Consider the following 16,145-nt stretch of genomic DNA (forward strand, 5'->3'; position numbering starts at 1 on the left):
GTGTTCTTTATTGTATTTTTACTTTTTTTTTTCTCGAATCTTGGTTGTAAGAATTATTCCACATGCGACCTAGTGCTCTAATAGAAACCAAATGTTTGAACTCAAAATGAGTACAAGAGGAGATGGATGAAATATGCACTTGGTGGGAAAATAAGAATAATTGGAATTGCATGTTACAAATAAGAGTTACAAATTAAGCAACAAAGGAAGCCATATAATGAACTGGTATAAAAACATCGCAAAAATGCCCTGTTGGCTACTTGTTTTGTAAGGAGGAACATTTGATCTGGCCATGGGGAAAAATGTCAAGAAATACATCATGGAAATCTATCAGCCTGAGAGGTAGTAGGGTGACCCTGTGAGGCTGGGGCAAAGCAGTGCATTTCACAAGCTTGTTTAGGTTGCTGGGAAATTTTCTCGAATTGCTACCTCGAATTTAATACACCAGCCTTCCCTAAAATCTAAAATTGGGTCTTGGTTCATGATTTTCTCTCATTCTTTGTCAACCCTCGTTAAGTAGAAACAAAATTTGAGAATAACATGATAAAAATACATTTCTAAAAAATTGTCAATAAAATAAGACTACTCTTTTGTTGGTTTTGAAATTGAGAATTAAAAGTTTTATATTTATATTTTTTTTATTTTAAGAAAACCATAACTCCACGTTCACACTTTTCACATTTTTTTTTTAATTTTTAATTTTTTTAAATTGGTCACAAGTATTTTTTTTTTCTTTTTCTAAACAGTTATCTACTTCATTAAAAAAAAAAAAAAAAAAAAAAAAAAAAAAAAAAAAAAAAAAAAAAAAAAAAAAACCCCACGTTGAAAGTAAAGGCAATGGGATCTAACCATTTTTTTGTGCAACTACCTCAAATTTTATGATTATTTTACATTAAGAGTTTCAAGACTTTTGAATTTTTTTTGTTCATATCTTTTATTTATTTATTTATTTTTGGGTTTGCTTCTTTCTATTTTACAATATTGATGCAATAAAAATTCATCTTCAAATTGTCACATTTTCCCTCTCTTGCTTGCCTTAATTTTTGTTTATGTTTCTTCAAATTGTCCCTATTTCACAATTTAGCACGGTTGATGCCCACTTTTGACAAAAGGCCAATGGCAGAAGAAGCCCAATAATATGAAGAAGATGGGAAGAGAAAATAGTATAGCAAAGACCAGTAGGCTGGAATGTAGTAATGGTCAACAGGCCCACAAAAAGAAAAATAATAAGTGGCAAAGAAGAAGCAAATAGGCCGAGGAAGCCCAAGGAATGAAGTAGTAAACCCATGAGAATAATAAGAGGTAAAGAAAAAGTAAATGGGCTGGGGAAGCCCAAAGAATGAAATGGGTTGAGGAAGCCCAAGGAATGGAATGGGCTGGCACAATAGGAATGTGGCCAATAAAAGCCTAAAAGAGGTAAGGGTGTGGAAAGTCAGTTGACACAGCAAGAATGTTGGTCAGTGAAGCTCAAAAGAAGAAAGAATGTAGGAAATGGACTAGCAAAAGCCTTAGCCTATAAGCCCAAGGGTAATAATGAAGTAAAAGAGAAGTGATATCATAGCAGGAGCAATGCAATGGCATTGCAGGATCATCATTCAAGCCCATGGACATAAGAAAGAAGGGGACGTGGGCTAGGCAGGAAGGAGAGGGCTTGCACCCAAGCAATGCCCAGTCCAAAAAATGTTAAGAGCGTAAGCCCAAAGACCCATGTATCTTTCATGGCGCAAGAGTTAAACAGCTACCAGAACGTACAACAGAATCAGACAAACATGGAGGCAATGGCAAATGCGTGAAGGCCAGAAAAGTAATGGATTCAGACGGAAGTGGAGCGTGTACACAGGGCCTAGGCACCACCTACCTGTACTCAGCCAAACAAGGAGGTGGGCCACGGGTCAGGTGTATGAGAGGGTGTGGTCTGGCGGTGGGGAGAAGGGGGAAGCCTATTTTGAGGTTCCTGCTCAAATTTCTTTGGGAAAAAAATGTCCTGTTGGGATGACATCTCACCCAAAAGAAGTAAACATGAGCTAAAATCACTAGATACATGCCATAAAGGTTGGTGAGGGAGATGTTTAGCCCTTATCCAGATAAGAGTATTGAAAACAAAGAGAGGTAGGGGACAAAACAAAATCACTTTTGTCTAGAAATGAGGCGTGGTGCAACCAACACAGTGTAATGGTAGTGATTGGGTAGTCAACAAGCTAGTGGGCAGTCTTGGAAGGACGCCCAAGACGAGCCAAAAGCGGTTAAATGATAAAAATGGTAAGTCTTGTCACGGTAGGCAGTATGAAAGGCCATAGTCGTGAACAGTGGAGAAAGAGGAAAAAAGAACGGCAAGAAACAAAGGTAGAAAGAAGAAAAGAAAAGTAGAGTAAACAAAGAAAAAAAAAGAAAAGATATAGAAATCCCAAAGAAAACATGAGTGATAGGAATAGAGGCATGCATCAGTAAGCTACCCATTTCTCTCCCTCTCAATAGACCCACTTTTTGATAAGCTAAGAATTCAAGTTCAAGTCATCTAGGTCATTTTTCGAAAGTGTGTAATCTCTATAACAGGAACCTCCTCTGAGGTTACCCACATTGGAGATCGGCTCCTTTTTTGGACTTGTGTTTGCTAAGTAGCTAAGCCATTTTTCTTCAGCAAACGAATCTTGTTTTGGGTTGATGAATGGCTAATGTATTGCCTTATTACTGAACTGTTTGCTGCAATTTTGTTATTCGTAATTGTATTGCTCTGCCACGACTTCGTTATTCTTCCTTGTTGTGTTATTCATGCATTATTCTTCCTTGTTGTGTTATTCATGCGTTATTATTACGTAGAGATGTTTTAGTTATCTTGCTGTATTGAGTTTCCTGCTGTAATATCTGTAACAATCGTTCTTGCCGTGAGCACGCTGTACATTCGAGGTTCCTGCTAAGACGCGTCTACTTGGGGATGACCCAACTTGTGCACAAGCTGGCCTAAGATGTGTTTTAGTTAGGCCAGTCCCAACTCTCCTACCTTAGAATCACAGGCCATAGAATAGCTGGAGAAATCAAGCCCAAAATGCAAAAGGCCCACCACATGCACTATGAGAGAAATTTATAGTTGAAAGTTTCATCCTTTTTTTTTTTTTTAATAAATTTTTACAAAAATTAAACTAACATAGACACGGGGCGTCACTTTAGTGTAACACAATATCCATTTCTATCTAACCAGTGAAATTTCATGCGGCACATTTGCTAACTTAGATGTATAAATATACACAAGGTTCTCTTTAATTAAGCCCATATTTACTTCAAATTAAAAAAAAAAAAATCATATTTACTTTGGCATAAGACTACAAAGTTTCAGCCTGTGTGGTAGCTAGTTTGACCCTCATTGTCATTGACCAGAATTATTCACATGCACCTTAATCTTGCTTTCACATTGGCCAAAAATGCTTTGGCAGTACTTGTGGAATTTACATGTTACAAGTGTAATCACTTTTCAGATTAGAAAGGCGCTTAATATGCGTGCATGTTTTGCTTTTGTTAGATAATTATATAAAAAAAAATTAAAAAAAAGGGAGAAAGCAGATAATAAAGGGTAGTTAATATCCTTATATGGGTAAATAAATTGGTGAGTTCCATTGTTGTAATTAAACCAATGGCAATTCCAAAATTTGAAGCAAGTGTTACATAGGTCTGTGATACAATCATACAATTGAAAAAAGAAAGAAAGAAGTGGTCATACAAAGTTGTACACAGATCACAATGTACAGCAGTACAGGTGAACACAAGACATGAGCTACTCACAAACTAAACAGTGTGTGATACATATATAGGTCCCTCAATCTTTTTATTTTTTTATTTATTTTTTATGGGAAGGTCCCTCAATCTTGAATAATGGGCAATGAGTAATGACTAGCAGTGGCACTGAGTTGCGCATCCTTTTTGTGGTATTTTTTGCTGGCTTCATAGTTGTTACACTTATTAATTTTTATGTCATTATTAGCTAAGTTGAATCATATTTATTTCATGAGAAGATATACCTGCATCAGGTATATGTTTCTTTTCTCTCACAATTAATAAGTCCTATTCTTCAGTGGAGTGGGACTCACCAGCTGTGAGAGAGAGAAAACATATACTTGATGCCGGATATATTTTTCCCAATGCATAACTATGTCCTCTTCTACAAGGAGTTAAAATGTACTACTTTCGAACAAAGTTGCAATTAAAAGCAAACAAATGTGGCCGATCCGAAAGTTTAGTCAATTATTCATGATTGTTTGTTTTTGCTTCTAACAACCAAAGAATACTTATGAGTTATAGGACTGCTATGACGAAGAATTCACTAAAAAAAAGGTGAGACCATAAAGAAATTATTTCTTAGATGACAATACTTTTTTTTTTTATTATATAAAAAATAGGAAGAATACATTATAAATTGTGATTAATGATGTATATAGTCAAATACAAAAAAGTATGACAAAATTTATATTTTTGCAATGTATAGAATACCACATTATTTAAAATTTTATATAACATTAAGTTGGATACTCATTTAGATTTAACTTTTTATTTGCATAGTGAAATATATCCTTTTTAAATGAGAAATATCTTAAAACTGTAAAACATTTTGATTTGACATGAAAAATGCTAGAAACTCAATTTCACCATTTTCTTTTCATCACAACTGACATTAAAAATTATAATTAGAACAACATCAGTTTTGTCCATATAAATATATATGGATAATTACCAATTTTAACACCAAACATAATATGTATGTAGCTAAAAAAAAGAACATATATCAAAAAAATAGAGGTAGTAGAAGAAAAGAAAGAAGCCAAAAGACGAGATGTGCAAGCAACACATGTATCATCTGTCCATCAAACTCAAAAGCAAATCCATCTATCCAATCAATGCATGTTTGATGGTATCTATATTCTATAGTGCTTTCAAAAGCTCACCTAATCTTATTGTTTTTTGTCATTTTAAAACAAACTTCTTCAACAAGGAGAAAAAGTCCTTGACTGTATCTTTTTGCCCAGTTATTAGTAGGAGCAGTAGTGATACTATTGTTCTCAATTTATCTCTCTTACCAATGTGACAGAGTTATGCCTTCCCTTCCCTCGTATACCCTTTGAGACAGACAGCACCGTAGAGTTCTCAAGAGCGACAGCACAATGCATGGAGAGAAATACACACACACATATATAAAAGTCTTGTCTCAATTGCTGCCACACGCTCACACAAACAGCTTTTCAGTTTCTGCTTCACCAACCCCCATAAAAAAAATGCACACTTTAACTTTTTACCATGCCCAGTCTCACTCACTGTATGATATTAAGAAGACCCCCACTAAAACTATGCTCCTCCTGCGCTTTGGTTGCTTTTCTTGCATTTGTGCATTTGGGTCAAAGGGAGTGGTGAAAGGAAAAAAAATGTGTGTGATTGAGTTTTGCTTTGATCCAAATGTGGTGGTTCTGGGCGGGAAGAGGAAATTGAGAAGCTTGTTTTGGAGGGTTAGAGCTGAAGTTAGGAGACAAGTGAAGAGCCACCGGGCCAAGGAGCAGAAGAGGTTCAGCTTCAACTATGACCCCTTTAGTTATGCTCTCAACTTTGATAATGGCAATTTCGGGTTTTTCTGTTAATCATCAATGTCTACTAGAAATTAGTACTACTAGATGAATGAACTAGCAGTAGCAAAATGAAATTTAAGAAGGAAAAGGGATTTTGCTCTTCTACTTCTTTTTTTTCTTTTTCTTTTTTTCTGTTGAGATCTTAAACAATGTATGCAACTAGAGCTCAACTTTGAAGTGGGAAGAATTTCATAGGTTTTTCTTTCTTTTTCAAACTAACATGTTATCGAAATCTGTTATTCTATCCTTTGTACAAGGTGAGCTTCTAATAATCCTTAAAACTTTAGAGTTAATACTCTCAAGTCTCAACTTTTCAAGTCTAAAGCAGAAAATTAACCATATGAAGAGTAAAGCTTGTAACTTGTTGGTTGAATATGCACTTACAAAAAGAAGAAGCAACATTTGTGATCGTTTTGCTCTTGTATGATGCTCCATGATTTGTAGTTTTTTCTTCCATATATTGTGATCTTTCCATCATTGTTCAATACGCATTTCATGGAAGATGTTATTTTCTCTGCTAATTATAGTCAAGGAAGACGGTTCAGGACTGGGTCCATAATTTTGTGGTGCTATAATTTTATAATTGCTTGAATTTTATTGTTTCTCCATTTTCTGTTTGATTTTGATGTCTTTCACTCTTCTGTTGGCCGTAAATTAACTATACCGATCATGAGATTCATATTGGTTTATTTATAAATAAGTTAAGTTTGAGTTTTAGTGCTTATTTTGTTAAAAACTGAAAATAATAAAAAAAATTATTTTTCAGTTACTGTGCATTTCTAAAATTACTGTTTATATGCTAGATGTGCAAAACAAACAGACCCTAAGTTTTAGGCTTTTTTTAATTTTAATAAACAAGTTGAACCCAAGCAAAGAAATTTGTCCACAAATAAGATCGTGAGCTATTAGATTTAATACAAAACAATCCAATCATAAGCTCATTTAAAGTTTATATGTGTTAGCAAAAGATACTCATTACATATATCTTAGTAATGACATGGAGTACTTCCTAGGAAACTTTTTTGTAGACCCACGTCGAAAGAATCTCTCCCTACTTTCTGCCTTATAAGCGTGAAGCCGAAGGAGTAGTGTACCATTATAATAGTCACAAACAAGTATTTTTCTAATTCTTTACCATCTAACGTGAATGTAAAAATTGTATTTTGAATAATTGTTAAAACTGTAAACAAGGAATAGTGAATGAATGAATTTAATTATGTAAAATTTTAATTTGAATAATAGCTAATCATAAGTAGAACTAGATGCATGATAAAATTTAATTTGATAATATAATTTTTTTTAAATCTCAAACTTAAAAAACTTGACCTAAGCTTGATATTAAACTTGAGCTTGACTTGACTAATCAAGCTAAACTCAAACTTTTTGGCTTTTCCACAATCTTAAGCTCAAACACTATTTTAAAGCTTGTCACGAGCTCAAGCCAAGTTTAAGCTTTTGACTTTTCTTGATAAGGTAAAACTTGTACATGCATTACTCGACAAAGCTCGCCTCATTTACCATTTTAAATTGCTGCTACTTTTTGTTCAAGAATGGCAATGTGATGTTGGTCTAGTCCAAACTGACTAACCTTTATATATGCTTGTGGGAATAATTTCAAGCAATCTCATAATAAAAAAATAACGCATAAAACAATATGGAAAAATTCATTATGATAAAATAGTTTGCAACTTTCTTCTCAAGATTATGTTCAATGCTTAGACATTTATACATCATATTTTTTTTTTTTTTAGAATTTCACCAAATGTGTGTGATTGAGTTTTGCTTTGATCCAAATGTGGTGGTTCTGGGCGGGAAGAGGAAATTGAGAAGCTTGTTTTGGAGGGTTAGAGCTGAAGTTAGGAGACAAGTGAAGAGCCACCGGGCCAAGGAGCAGAAGAGGTTCAGCTTCAACTATGACCCCTTTAGTTATGCTCTCAACTTTGATAATGGCAATTTCGGGTTTTTCTGTTAATCATCAATGTCTACTAGAAATTAGTACTACTAGATGAATGAACTAGCAGTAGCAAAATGAAATTTAAGAAGGAAAAGGGATTTTGCTCTTCTACTTCTTCTTCTTCTTTTTTTTTTTCTTTTTTTTTTTTCTGTTGAGATCTTAAACAATGTATGCAACTAGAGCTCAACTTTGAAGTGGGAAGAATTTCATAGGTTTTTCTTTCTTTTTCAAACTAACATGTTATCGAAATCTGTTATTCTATCCTTTGTACAAGGTGAGCTTCTAATAATCCTTAAAACTTTAGAGTTAATACTCTCAAGTCTCAACTTTTCAAGTCTAAAGCAGAAAATTAACCATATGAAGAGTAAAGCTTGTAACTTGTTGGTTGAATATGCACTTACAAAAAGAAGAAGCAACATTTGTGATCGTTTTGCTCTTGTATGATGCTCCATGATTTGTAGTTTTTTCTTCCATATATTGTGATCTTTCCATCATTGTTCAATACGCATTTCATGGAAGATGTTATTTTCTCTGCTAATTATAGTCAAGGAAGACGGTTCAGGACTGGGTCCATAATTTTGTGGTGCTATAATTTTATAATTGCTTGAATTTTATTGTTTCTCCATTTTCTGTTTGATTTTGATATCTTTCACTCCTGTTGGCCGTAAATTAACTATACCGATCATGAGATTCATATTGGTTTATTTATAAATAAGTTAAGTTTGAGTTTTGGTATGTATTTGGATGTCGCTTATTTTGTTAAAAATTGAAAATAATAAAAAAAATTATTTTTTAATTACTGTGCACTTCTAAAATTGCTGTTTATATGCTAGACATGCAAAACAAACAGACCCTAAGTTTTAGGCTCGTTTAATAAACAAGTTGAACTCAAGCAAAGAAATTTATTCACAAATAAGCTCGTGAGCTATTAGATTTAATACAAAACAATCCAATCATAAGCTCATTTAAAGTTTATATGTGTTAGCAAAAGATACTCATTACATATATCTTAGTAATGACATGGAGTACTTCCTAGGAAACTTTTTTGTAGTCCCACGTCAAAAGAATCTCTTTCTACTTTCTGGCTTATAAGCGTGAAGTCGAAGGAATACTGTACCATTATAATAGTCACAAACAAGTATTACTGTACCATTATAATAGTCACAAACAAGTATTTTTCTAGTTCTTTACCAACTAACGTGAATGTAAAAATTGTATTTTGAATAATTGTTAAAACTGTAAACAAGGAATAGTGAATGAATGAATGAATTTAATTATGTAAAATTTTAATTTGAATAATAGCTAATCATAAGTAGAACTAGATGCATGATAAAATTTAATTTGATAATTTAATTTTTTTAAATCTCAAGCTCAAAAAACTTGACCTAAGCTTGATATTAAACTTGAGCTTGACCTGACTAATCAAGCTAAACTCAAACTTTTTGGCTTTCCCACAGTCTTAAGCTCAAACACTATTTTAAAGCTTGTCAGAGCTCAAGCCAAGTTTAAGCTTTTGACTTTTCTTGATAAGGTAAAACTTGTACATGCATTACTTGACAAAGCTCGCCTCATTTACCATTTTAAATTGCTGCTTCTTTTTGTTCAAGAATGGCAATGTGATGTTGGTCTAGTCCAAACTGACTAACCTTTATATATGCTTGTGAGAATAATTTCAAGCAATCTCATAATAAAAAAATAACGCATAAAACAATATGGAAAAATTCATTATGATAAAATAGTTTGCAACTTTCTTCTCAAGATTATGTTCAATGCTTAGACATTTATACATCATATATATATATATATATTTTAAAGAATTTCACCGTAACTTTTACGATTCTCTCACCATACTAATTGCATTTTTAATTTTTTAAAATTATGCATTTTTAGTAGTTTCAAAGTCTCATGGGTTAGGCCCTACGCCCCAACATTCTGCCAAAAAGAAAAAATTTTGACCAGATTTTCACAATTATTTATTTATTTATTTTTTACCCAAATAGTTGAACAGTGTTTAGCTTCCCTTCCTACTGCCTGTGGCTGAAAGAACACCTTGAAACTGAAACCTCTGTCCACACCATGTTCAAGACTCTGCCACAAGATTTTCTGGCAGATCCTATAATCGAACTATTTTAAGGCACCGTTCGGCCCGCCTCTCCCGCCCGTCTCTTTATTGAGCTCAGCCCAAAGACCCTTTTTCCTTTTGTTAGCCTGTCCACGGGTCGGGTCGGTTCGGGTTTGGGCCTAAACCGAAGTCAACCCGTTTGAGTCGGGTTGTTGGATCTTAGACCCGTATTCGACCGAATAGTCGGGTCGGATCCGGTGATTCGGGCCATCGGATGGGCGGGTCGGAGTTGTCGGATTTGGGCCATTAATGGGCCCAGTTTTTGGACTTCTGTAAAAAAAATTTAGGTTCAATTTTTTTAGCCCTTTCAGCCCAAATTAAGCAGTTTGGCAGTTTTAAAAATTATTTGGGTGTCAAATTAGTTGGGCCTCCGTTTTACTATATATATTTTTTAATAGCCTTCAAGTAAACTTAAATTAAGTTACTTAACTTATAATATATTGGACCTTAAGAACAAAAACTTCCTAAAAAAAAAATTCTCACCCCAGGTCACAAAATAAGCCAATTTTAACCACCTGTTAAGCACAACAGAACAAAATACATCTATTTTTACATCTGTTAAGCATCCAGTCCACACATTAACCACAAAAGCTAAAAAGCACATGACAACACAAGTAAAACAAAATCCTATTTTCACCACCTGTTAAGCATTAAGTATCCTGGACTTCATACCCCACAACAGCACAAAATACACCTATTTTTACATCTGTTAAGCATCCAGTCCACACATTAACCACAAAAGCTAAAGAGCACATGACAACATAAGTAAAACAAAATCCTATTTTCACCACCTGTTAAGCATTAAGTATCCTGGACTTCATACCCCACAACAGCACAAAATACACCTATTTTTACATCTGTTAAACATCCACAGTCCACACATTAACCACAAAAACTAAAGAGCACAACACAAGTAACACAAAATCCTATTTTCACCAGTCATCACCTGTGACTTCTTAAACAGCCACATTGACTACCCAAAAATTAACACAACAAATAACCTGAACAAAATAGCAAAACAATACACAAAACAAGTGTATTTCCAACAACCACATAAAGGCAGCAGTAATTCAATGTTTCCAACCACACAAAGGCAGTAGTAATTCAATGTTTCTACAAGGCAGTAAATAATAAGAAGGCAGTAACCTTGCTGGCTATACAATGTTCCCAGCAATATAATTAATTACAAATTATAAAATACCACAGGTCCAAAAAAAAAAAAGCTTTCCCAAAGCATTAAATGACAAATACTCTTATAACTAATAGAAAAGAAAACCTATATGATTCCTAGGATTTCTTTTCTATAAGCATTAAGACTAGTATTGTTAGAAAAGCAATTTACAAACAAGCTTCCAAAATGTTCTCAAAAGGCTGCCTCCTTTACAAAATAAGTGATTCCGCCTACAAAAGACAAAAATATATTTAACAAATAATACCTTATTAAAGGACAGCAAGTTTATAAAGAACAGCAAGTTTATAACAGTAAGAGGCCAAAGGCAGTAACATACCAAGTCAGTAATCAATCTTCAACACTAATTATGGGTCGTTTGCCTAAGCTAGAACCCAATTTGGAGCTGGTACTTGCTGATGCACTTGATGATGTTTGTTGATTTAAATCTAGAAAAGGAAAGGAAATAAATACAACATATTAAATTTTGTTTGAACATCAGAACATGAGACAGAATATAAGTTTTTAAATTTAAACATATTACCTAAATCATGAAATTCCTCCTCCAATGCCTCAACCTCATCCCTTGATTGGCGATAAGAAATTGGTACTGTGGCTTGAAGCCAATTTTGTGCACATACAAGGTTTTGAACCATGAGAGGAGAGAGAGAACTTCGAAATGGATCAACAATGCGGCCTCCGGTGCTAAATGCTGACTCAGATGCAACAGTCGAAACTGGTACAGCCAGCACATCCTTAGCCACTTTGGACAACATTGGGTACCTACTAGAATTGTCCTTCCACCACCCCAATACCTCAAAATTGACATCCCTTCTACCATCACAATTTTCAGCCAAATACTTGTCAACCTCATTACTACAACCTACAGATTGCTCAGCTTCTAAGAAAAGCTCATATCGAGAGTGAACCATCACATATGGATCACTTGCATCACCCACCATTTGTGCCCTCTCACTCCCACTTGGTTCTTGCACATTTGGGGAATTAACAGAACAATAAAAAGTATACAACTTCATCAAAAGATCTTTCACCTCATCAACCATCACATTCCCCACTTCTTTCCCATAAATCTCAGAAAAAGAAAACTTCAAAAACCTCAATTTTTTTCGTGGATCAAGAACCACAGCCACATACAAAAGAGGATTAATTTTATCACCTCCCCCCCAATACTTCTCAAATTTAGTTTGCATATTTGTGGCAGTGTTTTTCAAGAGGGTGTTTTGGGATTTAACTAAATGAGAAATACTCTCCTGAATAACAAAGATCTCATCAAAAAAGGCATTTGAGGTAACATACAAAGAGCCGGAGAACTTCTTTGTTGCATTATAAAAAAGCCTCAAGAAAGTCACAAATGCCCTACAATTTTGGAAATCACTCATACAAGGAGATCCCAAACCACCACTATCCTCCTTGCTCCTAAAGTATGATGAATAACCATCATCTTCAAAGTCCATCCTAAGAAATACTTTCTCGAATTTTTCAGCAGTTTCTAGCATAAGGTAAGTTGAGTTCCACCTAGTAGGTACATCTAGACAAAGAAGACTCTTGGACTCAATACCTAACCTCTCCATAAAATTCCTAAAAGTTTGATTTCTATTGGGCGAGGACTTCACATACTTCACAGCTTCACGCACCCTAGCAACAGATGCATCAATTTCTTTCAAACCCTCCCCAACAATGAGATTTAGGATATGGGCACAACACCTCATGTGCATATACTCATTTCCTAAAACAGTCCCATTCCAATCTTTTGTTACCCTTTGTAAAAATTTAATTGTGGTTAAATTGGAACTAGCATTATCCACTGTCAAAGTGAATATGCCATCAATACCCCACTCACGCAAAGACATCTCAATCTTTCTACCTATTGTCTCCCCCTTATGATCTTCAACTTGACAAAAATTTAAAATTCTCTTGTGCAACTTCCAATCATCATCAATAAAGTGACTTGTGAGACACATATAATTCAAATTCTGTATAGAAGTCCATGTATCTGTAGTTAGACACACCCTACAACCCTTCAAGGATTTCCTTAGCTTCTCTCTCTCACAATTATAAATTCCAATCACATCTCTAGCCACAGTTTGACGAGATGGAATATCTTTTAAACGGAGCTTAGGTTGTAAGGTGGTTACATATTTCTTAAACCCATACCCCTCAACACACCTAAAAGGCAACTCATCAATTATAATCATTTCAGCTAGTGCCTTCCTAGAAGCCTCAACAGAAAAAGTTGTTGACACAAGTTTAAACCCATCATCTCCATCATTTTTAGGTTCAAAAGCTAAGGTTTTCTGCCCTTTATCTTCTCTATTAGGGTTCTTGGGACAGATTGTCACATGAGCTAACAAATTACTAGTACCACAACTCTTACTATTAGCCTGATATGATTTTTTACAATAATTACATACAGCCATAGTGACACCCTCATCTACCTTAACTTTTTCAAAATGATTCCAAGCTAAAGATTTTTTCCTACCATTACCAGTCTTACTCACTACACTAGGTGGAATTGGGGGCAACTCACCATCAGTAGCTTCAGCTTGGGTTGCAGCAGCAACCTCTTGGGTGGCAGTGGCAGTGGCAGTAGCACCATCAACTTCGGCGGCAGTAGAACCATCAGCTTGCATAGCGGTAGAACCATCAGCTTGTGTAGAAACAGAGGGAACATTAGTGGAGGAATCCATGACCTAAAAAATCAAATATAGAAATTAGCAAACTAGAACAACAACAATTAATAATAATAATCAAACAAACCAAGGGTGAAAATGTTTGATACTTGAATCCAGATAATAGTATTCTACATAAAACATAAAACTCTAACATAAAACAGTATACTAACAAAACACAAAGGGAAACAAAAATCATACCTTTAAGAAACCAGGGGTGTTGGGGTTTTGAATTTGAAGGCTGAAAACCCCACTTGGACAACTTTCAATTCCTGAGTAAAATTAAAATAAGACCAGAATTAATCAAACAAATAAACAAAGAACAAAAAAAGTAAAAGGGTTAGGGTTTCAATTTTTTTTAGTTAGTGTTTCAAATTATGAAACTTGAGAGTTTATTTGATTTTTAACAGTACAAATTTTACTAAATAATAAAAGCAAAAACATTGAACACATCCACAGCAGCTTAAGTTACATGCATTAACTCTAACTCTCTAAGTCTCTAACAAAAAAAGGAAAAAAATCCCAACTTTGAACACAAAAAAAAAGGGAAGCAAAAATCATACCTCAAAAAACCGTGTGTTAATTTCAAGTTTGAAGATTGAAAACCCACACGTACACAACTTTCAATTCCTGAATAAAATTTAAATGTGAACAAAATTAATCAAACAAATGATGAAATGAACAAAGAACAAAAAAAAAAAGTAAATGGTTTAGGCTTCAACTATTTCTAGTTAGGGTTTCAAATTATAAAACTATGGGGTTATTTCATTTTAACAGTAGATTTTCTTAGCATATATAATCAATGAGAGAGTGAAAAAAAGAGAAATGAGAAAAGGAGAACACATACCTAGGTTCAGCCCATATGATCGACGGCAGGAAGAGGAGTGGTTGCTGCTGGTGGCGGCGGCGGCGGCTAGGTGTGAAGAACTTGTAGTGAGAAGCTAGGGTTTGGAGTCTTTGGACCTTGGAGTTGGAGTAGAGAAAGGCAAAGGGAGACAGAGAACTTAGAGTTTGAGAGAGTGCTCTGTTCATTGCTTTTAAAGAGTGAAGATTGCTCAAGATTTGAGATTTCGTACGAAATTGGTGAAGAGACTGCAGAGATTAGACTTTAGAGTTGAGGATCTGGTGAAGAGATTTCACGTTTTGAGGGATTTGGTGAAGAGATTTTAGGTTGTGAGGAGGATTTGAGATTGAAATTTGAGAGAGAGAGAGAGAGAGAGAGAGAGAACGTCTAAGTCTGACTGTCTGAGAGTGAGTAGGCCGAGAGATATGAGATTGAGATTAGAGTGAGGGAGGTCTAAGATGAGGGCCGTTGATTTGGTGAGAGAGTGGTTACTGAAGAGAGATTGAGGCCGTTGATGTGAATCACTTGGTCTTGATTCGGTGAAGAGAGATTCCGTGTGAGACACTGAGACCTGAGACCAAGTGATGAAATCTATCACGGTGAGACATTGAGACCAAGTGATGAAATCTATCACCGTCCCTCATCTGAGACACTGAGACCAAGTGATGAAATCTAATCAAATTTTTTCCTTTAATTGTGACCGTGGATTGTAATATTAGCTAAATTGTAACTATTGATCTTTAATTGCTAGGGCTGTGTAGAGTTTAGGATTTTCTGTACTTGTACTAGGGCTGTAAAGTAACTAAAGTTTAATTGTAGCCGTTGATTTGAATTTGATTTGAATAAATGGCTGGATTTAAAATTGGGTATTTGTGCCAAAGCTGATTGCACGTTACCCACTGCCCAAAGCTGAAGATGTGATGTAAGTGGTTGAGGCTGAGTGGAGAGGGAGACCACTGACCAGCACTTTCAAATTTTTAGTTTATTTGCTCAAATATTCGGTCGGGTCGGGTTATTCGGATTTTTTGTTGTGTAACCCGAAACCCGAACCGAAGATTCGGTTCCTCTTAAAACAGCACCCGTATCCGACCAATGCATGCAACTGGATTCACCCGTGGACCTTCGGGTCGGGCGGATTTGGTCGGGCGGGTCGAATGTCACGGGTCGCTGGACACCCCTACCTTTTGTTGACATTTTTCAATAAAATATGTAACCTTGAAAATGCAACCAAAGAATTCATTTTCTTTTATTTGGCCGAATATATAAAGGCCAAAATAGTTTCTCAATGTTTTTGGATTTTGAGTATCGCTCGTAACTCAAATCTTATAACTCATATTTAATTCCTATAATTTATTTCTTTAACTTTGGGCTTGTTTGGATAAACTATTTCAAAATGTGCATTTTAAAAACTAGCGTTTTTAAAATATGCATTTTGAAAACTCCATTTTAAAAATCACAGATAAGTGTTTGGTAAAAATGTGAAAATATACGTTTTCTATTTTTAAAGTCATATTAGGTATTTGAATAAGTTGTTTTAAAAATAGTTGTTTTGAGTGTAAATTCCAAAAAATGACTTAACTATTTTTTGAAGGTTATATTATCATTTTTCCTGTGATTAGTGTTTTTATTATTATTGAAAATATGTAATTAAGCTTAACAGTTACATTAATAATAACAACAATAATGATGTTTTCATTGTTGAAATTCATGGAGAGAAGTTTATCAAATTTAAAATATTAAAAATGACTCATCAAGAAAAAGATA

General features: G+C 34.6%; 1 protein-coding gene across 1 annotated transcript; it reads right to left on the reverse strand.

The window, feature by feature from the left end:
- Positions 1-11,032: 11,032 nt before the first annotated feature.
- On the reverse strand, positions 11,033-13,812 carry LOC112019983 (zinc finger BED domain-containing protein RICESLEEPER 1-like). Its single transcript, XM_065771271.1, has 4 exons — positions 13,739-13,812; positions 11,392-13,558; positions 11,188-11,296; positions 11,033-11,080 (listed from the first exon to the last, which is right to left on the reverse strand). Exons 2-3 carry the CDS (start codon positions 13,553-13,555, stop codon positions 11,199-11,201), a joined length of 2,262 nt encoding a protein of 753 aa, XP_065627343.1. The 5' UTR covers positions 13,556-13,558; positions 13,739-13,812; the 3' UTR covers positions 11,033-11,080; positions 11,188-11,198.
- Between the last annotated feature and the right edge of the window lie 2,333 nt (positions 13,813-16,145).

This window comes from Quercus suber, unplaced genomic scaffold, assembly GCF_002906115.3.
Source record: "Quercus suber isolate HL8 unplaced genomic scaffold, Cork oak 2.0 scaffold_4, whole genome shotgun sequence".
NCBI classification, from domain to species: Eukaryota; Viridiplantae; Streptophyta; class Magnoliopsida; order Fagales; family Fagaceae; genus Quercus; species Quercus suber.

Coding starts and splice junctions, on each gene's coding strand:
- LOC112019983 (XM_065771271.1), bottom strand. CDS start 13,555: ATGGATTCCTCCACTAATGTTCCCTCTGTTTCTACACAAGCTGATGGT. Junction 11,297..11,391: donor GGAGGAATTTCATGATTTAG/GTAATATGTTTA, acceptor TTCCTTTTCTAG/ATTTAAATCAACAAACATCA.